Here is a 14,884-nt window from a genome sequence, read left to right on the forward strand (position 1 = left end):
AGAGAGAGCCGAAAGAGTAAGCATGTAATTTCTCCTTACATGACAGTAACGTATGGAAAGAATAGGAAAACGAAGAAAAAAAATGAGGAAATCCATGAAAGTGGAGAAGCAAAAATGGAGAAGGAGGGTAAGGAGGAAGTGGGGAAGTGAAAATGGAGGAGGGTGAGGCGGGACGCGAAGGAAATAGGGAAGTGAAAATGGAGGGGGAAGGCGGAGGAAGTGGGCAAGTGAAAATGGAGGAGGAAGGTTTAGGAAATGGGCAAGTGAAACCGGATGAGTTAAAGGTCGATTTGTATAGGCCAATAAACGAGAAAGTGATGGGCAGGTTAAGTGCAAGACCGGGGATTATCCCCGGGAGTGGTTTGAAAAGATGTTGACAATGGGCAAGTGGCTCGACGACTCGGTGAGTTATTTTTCCTTATTTTTGCTTATGTTTTCCATGAGGTATTATATACTTATCATGTAGTTTTTATTTGATGCAGCACATCGATGAGGTATTGGCACTTATGAGGTTACGACAGAGCAGTAATTGTGATATTTTGTATCCGCACTATACCATCACCGATGTGGCCTTTGGCAAAACGCTAGTTACTACATATGACAGTTTAATAAAAAAGGCCATTGGTAGAGGTACAATAAGGGGAGGCAAGCAGAAAAAAATTGCCACAGATGACTTCGATGGTGTCGCTAATGATTTTTAGTTTGATGACAGGATGATGCAGTATGTACGGGGGGAAATGCCCAAACATGACAATAGTTGGGCAAACATTAAAAGAGTATACTGCATGATGAACATCAAGGATATGCATTGGATAACCGTCGTCGCGCTACTAGAGGAGGGCTTGCTGTAGATCCTTGATTGCAACCCCAGTATTTGTCTAGAGAAGTAGTTGGAGATGGAGTTGTAGCCACTATGTGTATTGTTCCTACGGTTGTTACGTGACAGCGAGATGTTTTAGCACTTGGGTGATGAACTACTAACTGGAAAGTGGCCGCTCAAGCGCCTTCCCGTCCCGACAAATGACTCAAGGTAAATTTTGTATAAAACTTACATAATGCAACTGTTCTATAAGTTGATTCTAATGCTAATGTCTTCCTCCTATTGTAGTGTTGATTGCGGGGCATATGCACTAAAATTTATTGAGTTCGACATGACCAACACCCTGATGGGCGGCTTGAATGACGAAACAATGAGCAACTGTCGGGAGCGCTAAGCTATTGAGTGCTTCCATGGGCATATAGATCCCTTTTGACTGACCAAAACTCAATCCAAGTCATTATTGATGCTGTAATCAAAAGGTATGGAAGTTGGACTTAGAATTTTTTTATGTGATGCTGTCTTATTAGGTTGTCTTGATTTGGATCAGCTGGTGTTGTTAGGCGTCAGACTGTTGATACTTGGGTTGTGGTGCTACCGCTAATGCTGAAGGTGTGCTGGATAATTTTGGAGGATGGGGAAGTGGCTAAAAAGAATGATGAAGAGGGGGGATGGAGGCTGCCGACCCTGCTTTTGTTTTAGATGTATATAGGAGATTTATTTGTTTTATATAATGTTGTAATTTAATGTAATTGACACATTTCAGATTAATACAAAAACAATTCAATATTTCTCTCCCTCTTTTGAGTTTCAATTTATTTAGTATTCTTGTTACGTGGCATTGATGTGTTGATGTAATTAGGTTGTCAAATTCAGGAGAAAATATGGAATTAATATGTATTGGTGATTTTAGTTTATCAAAATTTAGGATAAAAGCTGGAAAAAATATGTATTGCCCATGATTGCTTAAGCGATATATAAGTGACTACATATATTGCTTAAGCGATAAAGGGTTTTTTTATAAAGGATCGCTTCAGCAAGACAATAACTCATTGAAGCGATCGTGTATCTAGGCAGATGTTTATACTGTCATGGACTTGATGAATCGCTTAAGCGACCAAGGGTAAAAGCAAAGAATTGTTTAAGCGAGACCATAAATTGCTTAAGTGATCGTGCAGCTAGGCAAATCTTGATTCTGCCTCGGACTTGATCGCTTAAGTAATACCAAATTGCTTAAGCGATATCAAATTGCTTAAGCGACCAAGGGTAAAAACGAAGAATCACTTAAGCGAGACCATAAATCGCTTAAGCGATCGTGCATCTGGGCAGATATTGATTCTGCCTCGGACTTGATCGCTTAAGCGATACCAAATTGCTTAAGCAACCACGGGTAAAAGCGAAGAATCGCTTAAGCGAGACCATAAATTGCTTAAGCGATCGTGCATCTGGGCAGATATTGATTCTGCCTCAGACTTAATCGCCTAAGCGATTTGGTATCGCTTAAGCGACCAAGAGTAAAAGTAAAAAATCGCTTAAGCGAGACCATATATCGCTTAAGCGATCGTGCATCTAGGCAGATCTTGATTTTGCCTCGGACTTGATCGTTTAAGTGATACCAAATCGCTTAAGCGACCAAACGTAAAAGTGAAGAATTGCTTAAGTGAGACTGTAAATCGCTTAAGCGATCGTGCATCTGGGCAGATCTTGATTCTGCCTTGAACTTGATTGCTTAAGCGATACTAAATTGCTTAATCGACCAAGGGTAAAAGCGAAGAATCGCTTAAGCAAGACCATAAATCGCTTAAGCGATCGTGCATCTAGGCAGATCTTGATTTTGCCTCAGACTTGATCGCTTAAGCGACCAAGGGTAAAAGTGAACAATTGCTTAAACGAGAGAGTAAATCGCTTAAGTGATCGTGCATCTGGGCAGATATTGATTCTGCCTTGTACATGATCAATTAAGTGATCTTGATTCTTGCTTGTACGTGATCGCTTAAGCGACGGTACCATATTGCTTAAGCGACTAGGGCTAAATACACTGGATCGCTTAAGCGAGAAATGAAATCTCTTAAGCGATCCAGTGTAGTCGGATTATGTTTATTGCCTTTCATAAGATCGCTTAAGCGATTAATACTATTGCTTAAGCGATGAAAGCTTATCAACACTGGATCGCTTAAGTGATGACAAGATCGCTTAAGCAATTCCCTTTATTTTTTTTGGAATAGGTTGTCCCATATTAAGTGACGTTAATGTGAACTTCGGACGTTCATAACATCACATGATTATTAACGTTAATGTTAAGCGACATTGGTTAGTAACACTTATTAAGGCCAATTAAGAAGGATTATTTGCAACCTAATTCCATCAATACATATTAAGGTTATAACCGTATGATAGATGGATGAATGTCATAGCGCACTAGCATGACATGTTAGTAGAAACGTACCTAATTTCATAAATATGGATGATGTATTTGAGAATGATTAGATTGAAATAAACTTTAATTTTGACTGTACGATTAGTTCAATGGACCATGATCTGTCTTGTGTCAATTGATTTGATTATTTATATCACTTAATTGATTTTTTTAAATTATATTTTAATTAAATTAGTTCTTTTACGTCTATACTTAAACATGGAAAAAAATATTAAAGTATAGAATGTTTTTAAAATGCCAAAGTAAATTACCCTTAATCGCTTAAGCAATATATGGTGTCGCTTAAGCGATCTCATCTATTTAGCCTTGGTCGCTTAAGCGATATATGGTTTCACTTAAGAGATCATGTCTATTTAGCCTTAGTCGCTTAAGAGATAATCGCTTACGCGATCTTGTCAAAGGTAGAATAAAGGTCATCCGACTACAATGGATCGCTTAAGTGATCCTAGGTCTCTCTTAAGCGATCCAGTATGTTCAGACTTAGTCGCTTAAACGATCACGTCCAGTCGCTTAAGCGATCACGTACAAGCGAGGATCAGGATCACTTAAGCGATACTTCACTTTTACCATTGGTCGCTTAAGCGATCATGTACAAGGCAGAATCAATACATGCCCAGATGCACGATCGCTTAAGCGATTTACTTTCTCGCTTAAGTGATTGTTCGCTTTTACCTTGGTCGCTTAAGCGATTTGGGATTGCTTAAGCCATCAAGTCCAAGGTAGAATCAAGATCTGCCAAGATGCATGATCGCTTAAGCGATGTATGGTCTCGCTTAAGCGATTCTTCGCTTTTACCCTTGGTCGCTTAAGCGATTTGGGATTGTTTAAGCAATCAAGTTCGGGGTAGAGTCAAGATCTGCCTAGATGCACGATGGCTTAAGCAATTTAAGGTCTCGCTTTTGCGATTCTTCGTTTTTACCCTTGGTCGTTAAACGATTCTTCACTTTTGGCCTTGGTTCTTGATCGCTTAAGCGACCAAGGCCATTTTTCTTCTTATCTCACCGATCTTATGATATTGTGCACGTTTGAGTGAGAAATTATATTCCGTATTGTGGCTGAGCTTTATATTCAATCATAACCATCCATATTTGTGAAATGAGGTACGTTTCTACTAACATGCCACACTCGTGACTAATTCAGTAAATTGATTGATTGATTGATTGTCTTGATACGACAGTGATGTTGATAATATTTATTTTGCTTGTCTTACTTCTTTGGGCAGCTATCAGTGCTGTTCAAAGGTAATATGCAAAATTTTACTAACTTAAACCCTTTTTAAAATTGATGAAAATGAAAAATAATTAATTTGATTTAATACGTTATAAATGATGATTTATTCAAGGTAACAATAAAATTTAAAACATAAAAAATTGAAAACAACAACTCTTCAATGGTTAGCCTTGGCAACTCTCTTGATTTCATCATTCTTCTTGATGACATAACTAGAATTATAGGGACATAAAATCAGTTTAATGCACCACAAAAGAGAAACATAATAACTTCATCAGATCGCTTAAGCGATCTTCTGTCGCTGAAGCGACCTTACGTCGCTGAAGCGATCTGGTAGCCACCAGATCTGATCTGAGCAGAGTAGTAGATCGCTTAAACAATCTGCTGTTCAGATCTGCAGATAGCAATCTTATGTCGCTTAAGCGATCCGATCTTATTTGCAGATTGTTTGCTTTCTTGTTGTTGATCAATTCGAACCTAATTTTCTAGATCTAAATGTGATCAATTCTAGCAACTGCTTCTCTTGTGGCCAACTTGCTTGCAAATTGAGCACTTATTCATCCTCTAGGGAACCTCAAAGGCTGATGGAATATGCTTAACTTTTTTCTCCCCTTTTCTGTCTTCTTAAATAGCAGATGGATGATAATGTGAACTAACTTTGACGGCAGCACCCACTGCTTTTCTGGAGGAATTGGATATATCGTTTCCGAATAAGTCAGCATGTAGTGATTTGCAATATAGAGAGGGGGGCAAAGTTCCATGTAAATTCTTGAACGAAAATTCGGCTTCCGTTGGTGTTACAGTGTTGCTAGTGCATGAGGACAAGGCAAACGTTGAATGTCAAGCACTTTACAGCTGCAAGTTTTACTAAGAAGGTTAATTAGGGCATTCGGACCATAGCTGCACACGGTGAACTCTTGAGCATTAAGAGGATAGGCAAATAGTGCATTTGACAGTTCCATACGTTCTCGCAATAATATTTTAGTTGATGGAACAAGGGTTGTGGTAAAATTATCTAACTCCGTACTATGCTCATGGAACCACCGTGATAATGTCCTCTGGATTGCATCAAAAAGGGCAACTATTGGAAACTCTTTTTCTATTAACAACTTCGAATTATGGACTCGGCTATGATCGTGGTCATGACATCAAACCTTCTTCCAGGATAGTAAGCTCTACTCCATCGCTCGAAACCAACATCATACTCAAGATACTTAACAAATTTATCATCCTTGATTCGGATTTGCCGGAAGTGCTCCTCGAACTCATAAACTTGATAAGCTTTTGCTGTCATGTAGTATGTCTAAAGGAGGCTAGCACACTTAAACTTTTGTTTTATGTTTTCACCAAGGTGCCTCATACAAAATCTGTGATGTGCTTGAGGGTAAATAGTGGCAATCACAATCTTGATAAAGTTTTGCCTATCAGATATTATGCAAAACTCGTCATTGTCAAGCACTATCGTACGTAATTGCTGAAAAAATTAAGTCCATAACTTGTCGTTCTCAGAGTCAACCACACAACATGCAACGGGATATGTGTGATTCTCGCTGTCCTGTGTAGTGGTCACCAACAATGTACCTCCATACTTTCCCGTCAAAAAACAACCATCAACAGCCAACACCTTTCTCATGTTTACAAAACCCCTTATAGCAGAACTGTAAGCAACAAAAAAATATTTAAACCTCATATTCTTGTCCCACTCCAAGCCGTCTTGCTACCTTGGTTTGTGAACTCAAGCATATAACGGTACGTTTCTAATAATGCGTGTCCGTGCTCCGGTGTGTCCCTCACAAAATCTTGTGCATGTTGTCTCCGTTTCCAACATTTCCAGTAACTAACAGCACGTCTGAACTCTATGCGCATAAGTCTCTAAATGTCTTTAGGAGATGGACATTTCCCTTCAACGAAGTGACTTTTGACAAATTGTCCAATAATATCAGCAGAGACTTGTCGATGCTCACCTAAAATATGTCCCAAACCACATGTGTACTTACGGGTATATGTGCTAACAATAAATTTTTTGGACTCCGCCAACCTTCTACAATAAACCCGCCACTTTCACTTTCGGTCACGACATGCAACCGTCACAACCGATGAATTAGACTTTTTGGTGATGAACTCAAAATTACCTCTCACGGCAACAAGTTTTAGCTTCCTCACCACTTCCTCTTTGTTGTCAAATAAATACCTTATGCGTAACTCTGATCCATCCGTAAAAACATGAGCTGATTCACTACTACCTGCAATTGCCCCCTCTGAACCTGCATAAAGGACCATAGTGTTCTCTTCCTCACAAACTACACCTTCTGCATGATCCGTATTTAAAGGAATCTCTACATTTGCGGGAACATGTACATGGTACTCTTCCTCAACATTTTCATTCTGCTGCACATGACCAACCTCTTCTACAGTGTCCTCCTCACCACCCAAATCACCGCCTACTCTTGATTTTTCAACTAAGAAATCAATGCCCTCGTAGTTCAAATTAAAAGCAGCATTCTCTCTGCCAACTTCCTTGTTATCCCCTTCTTTTGAACCAACTTCCAACGGTTTATCTATAAAAGGAACCCTTAAAATCGGCCTCGAACCATTATCGCCCACATCAATCTTATATAACTTCACACATTTATCTGACTTTAATATAGTAGGAGGTACCTTATAATGTTCAGGAACTCTGCTTAAAACATACTTCACAACTATATCATTACGTGAGCAACTCAAATCACCTCTTCTAATTATTTCATCTATCAACTCATCAAAACTAACCTCTGTGCTCACAGTAATTGGTATAACTTCTTTGCTCTTTCCAATCCATTTCCAGCAACTTTCTTCCTCCACCCACTCACCAAAATATTCAACACCCAAAACAACTTGTCCCATGTCTAATAATAGCCAAGTACCTATAATGCAAGAAAAAAAATATTATTAACTGATGTATTAAGGGTTGAAAGATTTTAAAAAGCATCTGCAGAGTCATTTGAGTGATCTGGTGTATCGCTTAAGCGATCTGGTATATCGCTTACTGGATCGCTTAAGCGATATAATGGATAAATAAGTTTGATCGCTTAAGTGATCTTCTGCCTTTTACCTAATCTCACTTAAGCGATCTGCTGCCATACACCAGACTTATAGCAGATCGCTTAAGTGATCTTTTGCCATTTACCTAATTGCTTAAGCGATCTGCTATCATATACCAGACTTATAGCAGATCGCTTAAGCGATCTTTTGCTGCATTATACCAGACATACCAGATCGCTTAAGCGATCCATCATATCCATAACACATTTTCAGTCATCTTCACATACAATCGGTGCTACCACCCCCAGCTACCCACAATACAAGAAAATATTCAACAAATTTCACTCATTTCAACTTGCATTACATCAAACACAACCCAACAACTTAAACAACTAAATCAAAATCACAACCTAAACTCAATCCATCATTAAATCTTTGTAAACAGAAATATAAAATGGAAAGGGGAGATACACATACTTGGATGAAATGTCAGGAGGAGAAGGAGGAGGATGATCTGTGGCGGAGAAGATGTTAATGGTGGAGAAAGAAGATAGTGTTAATGACGGGAAGAAGAAGATGTACAGGAAGGAGGAAGAATAAGATGTACAGGAAGAAGCAGATGCAGAAGAAGAAAAAGAAGATGTAGACGAAACTTAGAAGAAACAACAACCAGGGGAAGGATGCGTTAATGGCGGGAGGAAGAAGAAGAAGGTGTTTGGGTTTGTTTGCAAGAATTTTAGCTCTTTGGGGACATATTATAATTTTTAAAAGATTACACAATACTTCATTAATCTTAATTAACCACTAATCATGTTTAATTAACTTTAATCAATAATGAGACTATTTACTTAACACTTTTAAACTACACGATATTTTAATTAAATTTGAACTTGATTTAACTTTTTAATAAAATGCCCCTGATGTCAAGGGGACCCACCCAACCTCAGTCTCGGGACGAAGTTTTTGTGGTGCAGTGTGACGTCGTTTAATTGGAGTTGTCCTTGACAGTGTGTCTTTTATAACTATTGCCAGAACCTTCGTGTACCTTATAAAATCCACTTCCACCAAAGACATCTAGCTTATTTATATAACTAAATTGTGAAAACGGTTCAAAGCTTTCAATTTTAGAGAATTAATGACAAATTAAAATAATCTTTATTTGAGGAGTAGTAAATTTATAAACCTGTTGCCAATCATTCAAAAGTTTCTCATCAAAATCAATCTAATTTTTGAAAATGATTTATTGAAAAATTGGATGTAAACAAAACTCTACCCTCTTTAGAGATCAACTACTTCTAACTTTTAAAGAAGTCTACAACTTCATTATAAACAAGATCCTTGGCATTTACAGCTTTAATGAAATCAAAGTGTCCGTAATCTTTTACAAACAAAGATTTTAGCTTATCTCCAAGATGATATTTCTGAATATTAATTAAATACTGAACATCTTCAACATCAGAAATTGCATCATTGCCTCCATAGCTCAGAAACAGAGGAAGGTCACTTGGAAGGTTGGCCACATTATAAACAGGCGGTCTGAATGCTTCGTAACGCCTTAGATTATACGGTAGAAACCCATCAAACTTTGCAATCACCTTAGTTCGAATAAATACAATTTCATTTTGCCCGACAATTACATATAGTTTAAGGTTTATTTAATTTTTTCAACCAATATTAAGGTTAGAGATGACAGACTCACTCTGCGAGAGGTGTATCAGATTTTTTGTTAATGTTGATTGAGGCTCATTTTCCGGGTAGTTATTGATCGCTGGAGCATTGAGACAACAATTAAATCCTGCAATTGGGAAAATTTTAGTGAAAACAATAGTTCACAGAAAGATCGTTGTTGCCCAAGAACAAACAATTAGAGCTCAGAAAATTACCGCTAAGTGATGTAACTAAATCATTGCAGTTAAGCCCAGTAAAAGAGCAAATTGACCTGAGAAAACTATCAACAGCAGGATCCCTGATATGAACAGAGAACCAAACCATTAAAATTATGAGCATTTTTATGTTAGGAACAAAGTTTATAAATATCTTAAAACTGATTCTTACCCTTTTGGGTTGAACTCTGCTATTCCAATCAACCCAACGGCCTGTTAAGAGAAAACAAATCAATTTGATTCATGTGTTGTGTCTGAAGTAATCATTGACAATGAAATCTTATAACTCCACTGACCTCTCCGAGAAAGGATTCATATGAAATTAAAAAAAAAAAAAAAACACTGGAAATTGTTAAAAGAAAATAATAGAAACTTAAAAGAGTCTAGATCATTTAAAAAAATAAAATATTTTAAATAAAGAATAATTATACAAGATAAATACTATTAGACACGGTTGTAGTTTCTTCAAAGGAAACATCAACAGTTGCTATGAAGCAAAAAGTTTTCTCTGAAGAAAACTGCAACACTGTCCAATAGTATTTATCTTACGAAGTTTTCTGGATTTTCTCTCAATTTATATAGATAAATGCTTAAGGAGATAAATAATGAAGATAAATAAATACTAAAATTATCTAGATAAATAGATATATAATACATTAGATAAAAAAATAAATAAATAAAATTTATGTAAGATAAATAACTATTAGATAGTGTTGTAGTTTTCTTCAAAGGCAGTACCAGCAGTTGCAATGAAGCAAAGAGTTTTTTTTTTAAGAAAATTGTAGTACTATCTAATATACAAATATCAGAGAAGTTTTGGATTTTTTTTGATATATAAGATAAATACTTAAAGAGATAAATAATTGAAGATATAAAAAATAAAAATTCATCTAGATAAATAGATATCTAAATACATAAGATAAAATAAATAAATAAATAAATATTATATAAGATAAATACTATTAAACAATGTTGTGTTTTTTTCAACCCAGTATCCAGCAGTTGCAATGAAAGCAACAAGTTTTCTTTGAAGAAAACTACAACACTGTCTAATATACAAAATTTTAGGAAAGTTTTTTGGATTTTCTCTAATTATATAAGATAAATATTTAAAGACGTAAATAATGTAAGATAATAAATACTGAAATTTATTAGATAAATAGATATCTAAATACATTAGATAAAATGAATATAACTCATCTAAATTATTATATTAACAAATTTATGTACCAAATATAATAGAAAGCTGTATAACAGCGTTTTCCATAAATGATTTTGAAAGGAAAATTTTTATTGGTTTTTCAATTTTTTTATTTTATTTTTTGTATCTTTCGAGGATTTTGGGTCGGGCTGGGATTAGAATCAATCCCCTCTCCGACCCAACATCAATGTGGGGATGATGTATACCATTCTGGGCCCAACTCTGACTTTTACACTTGATCCTCCACATGAAGGGGCAGAGGCTTGCAGGGACAGCCCACAGAATTTTGCCATCGGCTATTAACAAACTCAGGGCCAAACAAATAAACTACTTCCTAAATCTTAAACTCAAGTTAATTTAAACTAGATTGCTTTGCGTATTCAAATGTTAATTTTAATGTAGAAATAATTATTATTACCAGATTATATTGATGAAATTTGTTTGTAATAAACTGGTCTGTGTGGTTACGTTAACCCCGTCCCATTATGATCTCTCTCCTTCTAGCAGACAAATGCAAGTCAATGCACCAACTAAAGCAAATCACGCTCAAATGATCGTTTCTTCCGCATTGACGATCACTTTGCCGCCAGTGTTTACTTTGCTTTTGCGCTCTATCTTCATCCGGCGATCTTCCCTACGCTATAACGCTTTTCAACAAAATTGAAAACCCGAATCAATTCATGTGGAACACTCTCATTAGAGCTCAAGCTGTATAAAAAATCCAGATGAAGCAATTTCCCTTTATGTAAATATGAGGAGAATTGGTTTTGCACCATCTGAGCATACTTCTTTTGTTCTCAAGGCTTGTGCTAGCCTTCGTTCTAAATTGTTGTAAACAGGTTCATACCCATGTTTTAAAATTGGGTCGATTTAGATTGCATGTTGTTAACGGTTTAGTCAGAAGTTATTCTGTTTCGAGTGATTTAAATAATGCACGTCGACTGTTTGACAGATTTACTAACAAGAATTGATCAATGGACCACGATGATCTGTGGGTACGCGCAAAATTTTTTTTGCTAATGAAGCGTTGCTGCTGTTTGATCAAATGATTTCAGAAGGATTTGAACCAATAGCGTGACTTTGGCTTCTGTTTTATCTGCGTGCGATAGTCTGGTTGTTAGAATTAGGAGAAAAGGTTCATGTTTTATGAGAACGAGAGGGCTCGAAATGGGAGTCATTCTTGCACCGCGTTGGTGCATTGTATGCAAAAAGTGGAGCCATTTCAAGGCTAAAGAATTGTTTGATTCCATGCCTGAGAGAAATATTGCTAGTGGAATACAATGTTGTGGGTTGGCTAGTTATGGCATGCCGAGGAAGCATTCAATCTCTTTCGAAAGCTAGAGAAGGAGCAAATTGCGCCAAACGATATAACATTTGTGGGGTTATCTGCTGTCCCATGCCGGCTTGGCCGATGATGGTCGTGAAATTTTTGGTTCCATGAAGAGATTGTATGGCGTTGAGCCCAAGATTGAGCATTATGGATGTATGGTTGATCTTCTTGGTCGAAGTGGGGAGGTAAAAGAGGCCGAGGAGTTGATGAGAGGAAGGTGTGGAAGCCTGATGAGGTGATGTTGGAGCTCTTTTGGGAGCTTGAAAGTCGTGGGAATAATGAGGTTGCTGAAAGAGTGGTGAAACAGATGATCGATTTGGAGCCTAATAATCATGGGTTTATGTTGTTTTGTCCAATTTGTATGCTGAGGCTGGAAGGTGGGAAGATTTACGAGGCTAAGGAAGGTGATGAAGAAGGGATTGAAGAAAACACCTGGGTGGAGCCTTGTAGATGATGTTGTATGACTGAGAACTAAATTTTTGTTTAGAAAGATTAAAATTCCCTGATTTTTTCTTTCAAAGTAATGATCTTTTCATGTAATTAAGTCTGTCTTTCAAGAATCATGGTTCATTCCAGCTCAATTTGTGAACAAAGTCCGTCTAATAGTTGATAAACTTGCTTGATACGTGCATCATCTTCACATGCTAAAATAATAGTATCCCTTTTTTTTTTTTTTTTTTGTTGTATCCGAGCCAACTTGCGTATCTTAACTATTCTCTTGAGGCTTGAAATTAACGGTCAGTAAGTCTCAAACTACCCCTTATTAGTAGTCGTTGGGATTCGAATTTAGCCTCTTGAGTAATACACAATAATCCGTAGCGAGCCGTCAAACTACTTTGGAGGTGTTTGGTTTAAGGAATGTTGGATTACTGGAAAGTTAAATTACTTTGAGATTATTGGGATCTTTAGAAAAATGCGTTAGGTTAATTGGTGGTAGTTATATTAATATGTTTGGATGTGAGAAATAAATTGGTGGTGGTATGTTATTTAAATTACTGAACTGTTCCTAATTAAATATTATATTATATTATTTTTTAATATTGATTATTATTTGGATTATTATAACCCCCTGTAGTTAAAAACTTAGCAAAAACAACTCATAAAAAGTTTGGAAAATCAACAAAGCACCCCACCAAACCTAGCCATTGCCGGCGTCAGCAACCACCGCAAGCCGTCGGCAACCTAACGGTGACAAAAGGCAGGAAATGGCCTTGTGCCCCGTATGGCCATTTCCGGCAGAATGGCCAGACGTGATAGATTTGGTTGTCGACGGCCAGATTGACGGATTCGGCCTTGATGGCAGATGAATATGCCTCAATGGCAGATATGTGGCTGGAAATGGCCATATCGACGCATGTCAGCCATTTTCAACCTTCCATGCTCTGTTCCGGCTATGGCGGCGGCTGGCCACCTGGTGGTTGCCGGTGGTAGGTGGGTGGGGGTGGTGGCTTGGGGGGCTGCAATTTGTTTTGAATTCAAGGGTAATTTTGTCCAAAAAATTAATTAATTGAGGTGATAGTAAAAGCAACATTCATGTAATAAATTTAAAATAGGGCATTATTGTCCTAAAATTATTAATAAATGATAGAATTGTATAAAAAAACGATTACCTTGGTAATCTTACAGTACCTACGAAAATGGAGGTAATCAGATTACCTCCAATATTACCATCAATAACTACTATTGTATTTGAAGATTATCGGAATTTTATATTACTGACAATCAAAAGTGGTAATTAAGTAATATAATGATATACCTAGTAACCCACGTTACCCTAACCAAACGCCCCTTTGTGGTATTAAAAGTATACTATTTCATTCACATGGCATTCTCAAATCGGTTTGTAATGAAGTCAGGGAGGTTTTCAAACAAATTTTTGATGCAAAAATACACCAACCAGAGTGATTCGATCGACCTTGGCAGGATCAGAATTAATGTGTGCGTGATTACAGGTAACCAGCAATAAATAAGCATTGAATGCAGTAAGGAAAAACAAAGAGATTTTTAAAGTGGTTTTGGCGAGATAAACCCTTGAGCCTACGTCCACTGTTCTTATATTAGCTGTGAGAGCTTACAATGATAGTCCTTGACTAATTTGCTAACCCCTTTCTCATCGTAGGAGGGGGTTTATATACAAATGTGTACAAGGAAAGAGCGAAAATAAAGGGATTACAACAAGTTTGAAATGCAACTTCAATATTTTGCAATTGGGCGCTGTAATCGCAAAGATTACTGTCGATTTGATCCTTTCGGAGAATCCTGGATTTGAAGTTATCTGTGAATTGGTTGAACAACTGTAAGGATTGGTTGCAACTAGCTTGTGCTAGGTCGAGCTATAACTGGACGGCTATGCTAGGTTGGACAATCGGAAGAGTCGAGTTGGTTCTGAATCGGGCTATAACCTCGTAATCCTCCAAGCTTGATGGAAAAATCACACACAACATTTGCCCCCAAGTGTTCGATGCTTGATTCAAGCTTTGAAGACTATTGCTCGATTTGATATCAAGCTCGACATCATCGATGGGGTATTGGAGCAAATTCGGTCGAGCTTTTAGGGTTGGACTCATGTCCAAAGACGTACCCACACTTGACCTTTTCTTTTGTGACATCCTCGACAACCCAGAATTTGAAAAGAAAGGGTACTTGCGTAAATTCCAAGTGGTCATGTCGCATTAAATGCGGCAGCCTTGGCGGTTACTTTTCATCGCGTGGGGCGACTAGGGGTGGGCGAAACCGGATATCCGATCCGGTTGGCCTTTATTCTGATCCGATCCAAATATTCAGATAAGCCAAGAAAACCAATCCGAATTTGATCCGGTTTCTTGATGATCTAGTTTTGATCTGATCCGAATTTTCGGATCGGATCATCGGATATTGGTTTTAATCCGAATTTCAAAACACATTACGAGAAGAACTTTATTTGAAATTAAATCTTTTATATTTATCTAAAATTACACTAAATAGA

At 37.2% G+C, this 14,884-nt stretch overlaps 1 protein-coding gene and 1 pseudogene across 1 annotated transcript; one reads left to right on the top strand and one right to left on the bottom strand.

The window, feature by feature from the left end:
• Window positions 1–8,800: 8,800 nt before the first annotated feature.
• On the bottom strand, window positions 8,801–10,882 carry LOC116110182 (triacylglycerol lipase 2-like). The gene is made up of 5 exons (XM_031396407.1): window positions 10,796–10,882; window positions 9,561–9,601; window positions 9,389–9,471; window positions 9,197–9,300; window positions 8,801–9,100 (listed from the first exon to the last, which is right to left on the bottom strand). The coding sequence occupies exons 1-5, from the start codon at window positions 10,880–10,882 to the stop codon at window positions 8,801–8,803; spliced, it is 615 nt and encodes a 204-aa protein (XP_031252267.1).
• Window positions 10,883–11,074: 192 nt separating this feature from the next.
• LOC116110192 lies at window positions 11,075–12,158 on the top strand (annotated as a pseudogene).
• The last annotated feature ends 2,726 nt before the right edge of the window (window positions 12,159–14,884 follow it).

This window comes from Pistacia vera, unplaced genomic scaffold (assembly GCF_008641045.1).
Source record: "Pistacia vera cultivar Batoury unplaced genomic scaffold, PisVer_v2 Contig1180, whole genome shotgun sequence".
NCBI lineage: Eukaryota > Viridiplantae > Streptophyta > Magnoliopsida > Sapindales > Anacardiaceae > Pistacia > Pistacia vera.